The following is a 1,282-nucleotide window of genomic DNA, read 5'->3' as shown; positions in this document are numbered from 1 at the left end:
CACCACCACCACCACCACCACCACCACCACCAACATCACCATCATTCTTACCAACTCTGACATCACCACCACCATTTTCCCCATCCTTGTCATAATCATCACATCATCATCTGTCATCAGTACAGCCTCCACTGGCGTGGGGGCTAGTCAGGTAGCACTAGCATCGACCACGTTCAGATGGTGCATTTTATGTGCCACCGGCACTGGCAACGACCATGCTCGAATGGTGCTTTTTACGTGCTACTGGCATGGGAACCAGTCAGGCGGCACTGGCATCGACCATGCTCATATGGTGCTTTTTACGTGCCACCTGCACAAGAGCTAGTCCGGTGGCACTGGCAACGACCATGCTCGAATGGTGCTTTTTACGTGCCACTGGCATGGGAACCAGTCAGGCGGCACTGGCATTGACCATGCTCATATGGTGCTTTTTACATGCCACCTGCACAAGAGCTAGTCCGGTGGCACTGGCATCGACCATGCTCGAATGGTGCTTTTCACGGTTTGAGTCAGGCGGTACTTGCATCGGCCACGACAATGATTTCACTTGACTCAACAGGTCTTCTCAAGCACAGCCTATTGCTCAATGATTGACGGGTACTCTTAAATGGGTCAATTATGCGACACTAGCACAGGCCACGGCTACGGTCTCATTTGGCACGAGGACACCAGCATAACTAATGTATGCAAAGAACATAATACAAATTCTTCCTCTCAGAAATACAGAATTGTGTAACACACTCACCTTTTTCCGATTCTCTTTGACGTGAGAACAATCTTTGCCAACAATCAGAGACTTTATATCAACAACTGACACTGCAATACAAAGAAAATACAGGGAAATGAATGAATACCACCACACACCAAAATACAATAACATTCTTATTTCTATATTGCCCACAAGGGGCTAAACATAGAGGGGAAAAACAAGGACAGACAAATGGATTAAGTCAATTATATCGACCCCAGTGCGTAACTGGTACTTAATTTATTGACCCCAAAAGGATGACAGGCAAAGTTGACCTCAGCGGAATTTGAACTCAGAATGTAACGGCAGACGAAATACCGCTAAGCATTTCGCCCGGTGTGCTAACGATTCTGCCAGCTCGCTGCCAAAATACAATGACGTTCTATTGTGGTAGAGGCAAACCCAGGAAGACATGGGATGAGATGGTGAAGCATGATCTTTGAATGTTGGGCCTCATGGAGGAAATGATTAGTGACCTATACATACACACATACAAACGCATACAACAATAAGGAATCAATAAGGACATACACT

The 1,282-nt window shown here is 46.4% G+C and overlaps 1 protein-coding gene across 1 annotated transcript in view; it reads right to left on the bottom strand.

Annotated features, from left to right (window-relative positions):
• Nucleotides 1–1,282, bottom strand: part of LOC106879826 (engulfment and cell motility protein 1-like) — a 3,748-nt gene that overhangs the window by 2,178 nt on the left and 288 nt on the right. The window contains exon 2 of the mRNA XM_014929532.1: nucleotides 746–816. Within this exon, the coding sequence (XP_014785018.1) occupies nucleotides 746–816 (71 nt within the window). The remainder of the gene's footprint in view (nucleotides 1–745; nucleotides 817–1,282) is intronic.

This window comes from Octopus bimaculoides, chromosome 30, assembly GCF_001194135.2.
Source record: "Octopus bimaculoides isolate UCB-OBI-ISO-001 chromosome 30, ASM119413v2, whole genome shotgun sequence".
In the NCBI taxonomy this organism is placed as follows: domain Eukaryota; kingdom Metazoa; phylum Mollusca; class Cephalopoda; order Octopoda; family Octopodidae; genus Octopus; species Octopus bimaculoides.
This window is presented reverse-complemented; position numbering and strand designations above follow the sequence as displayed.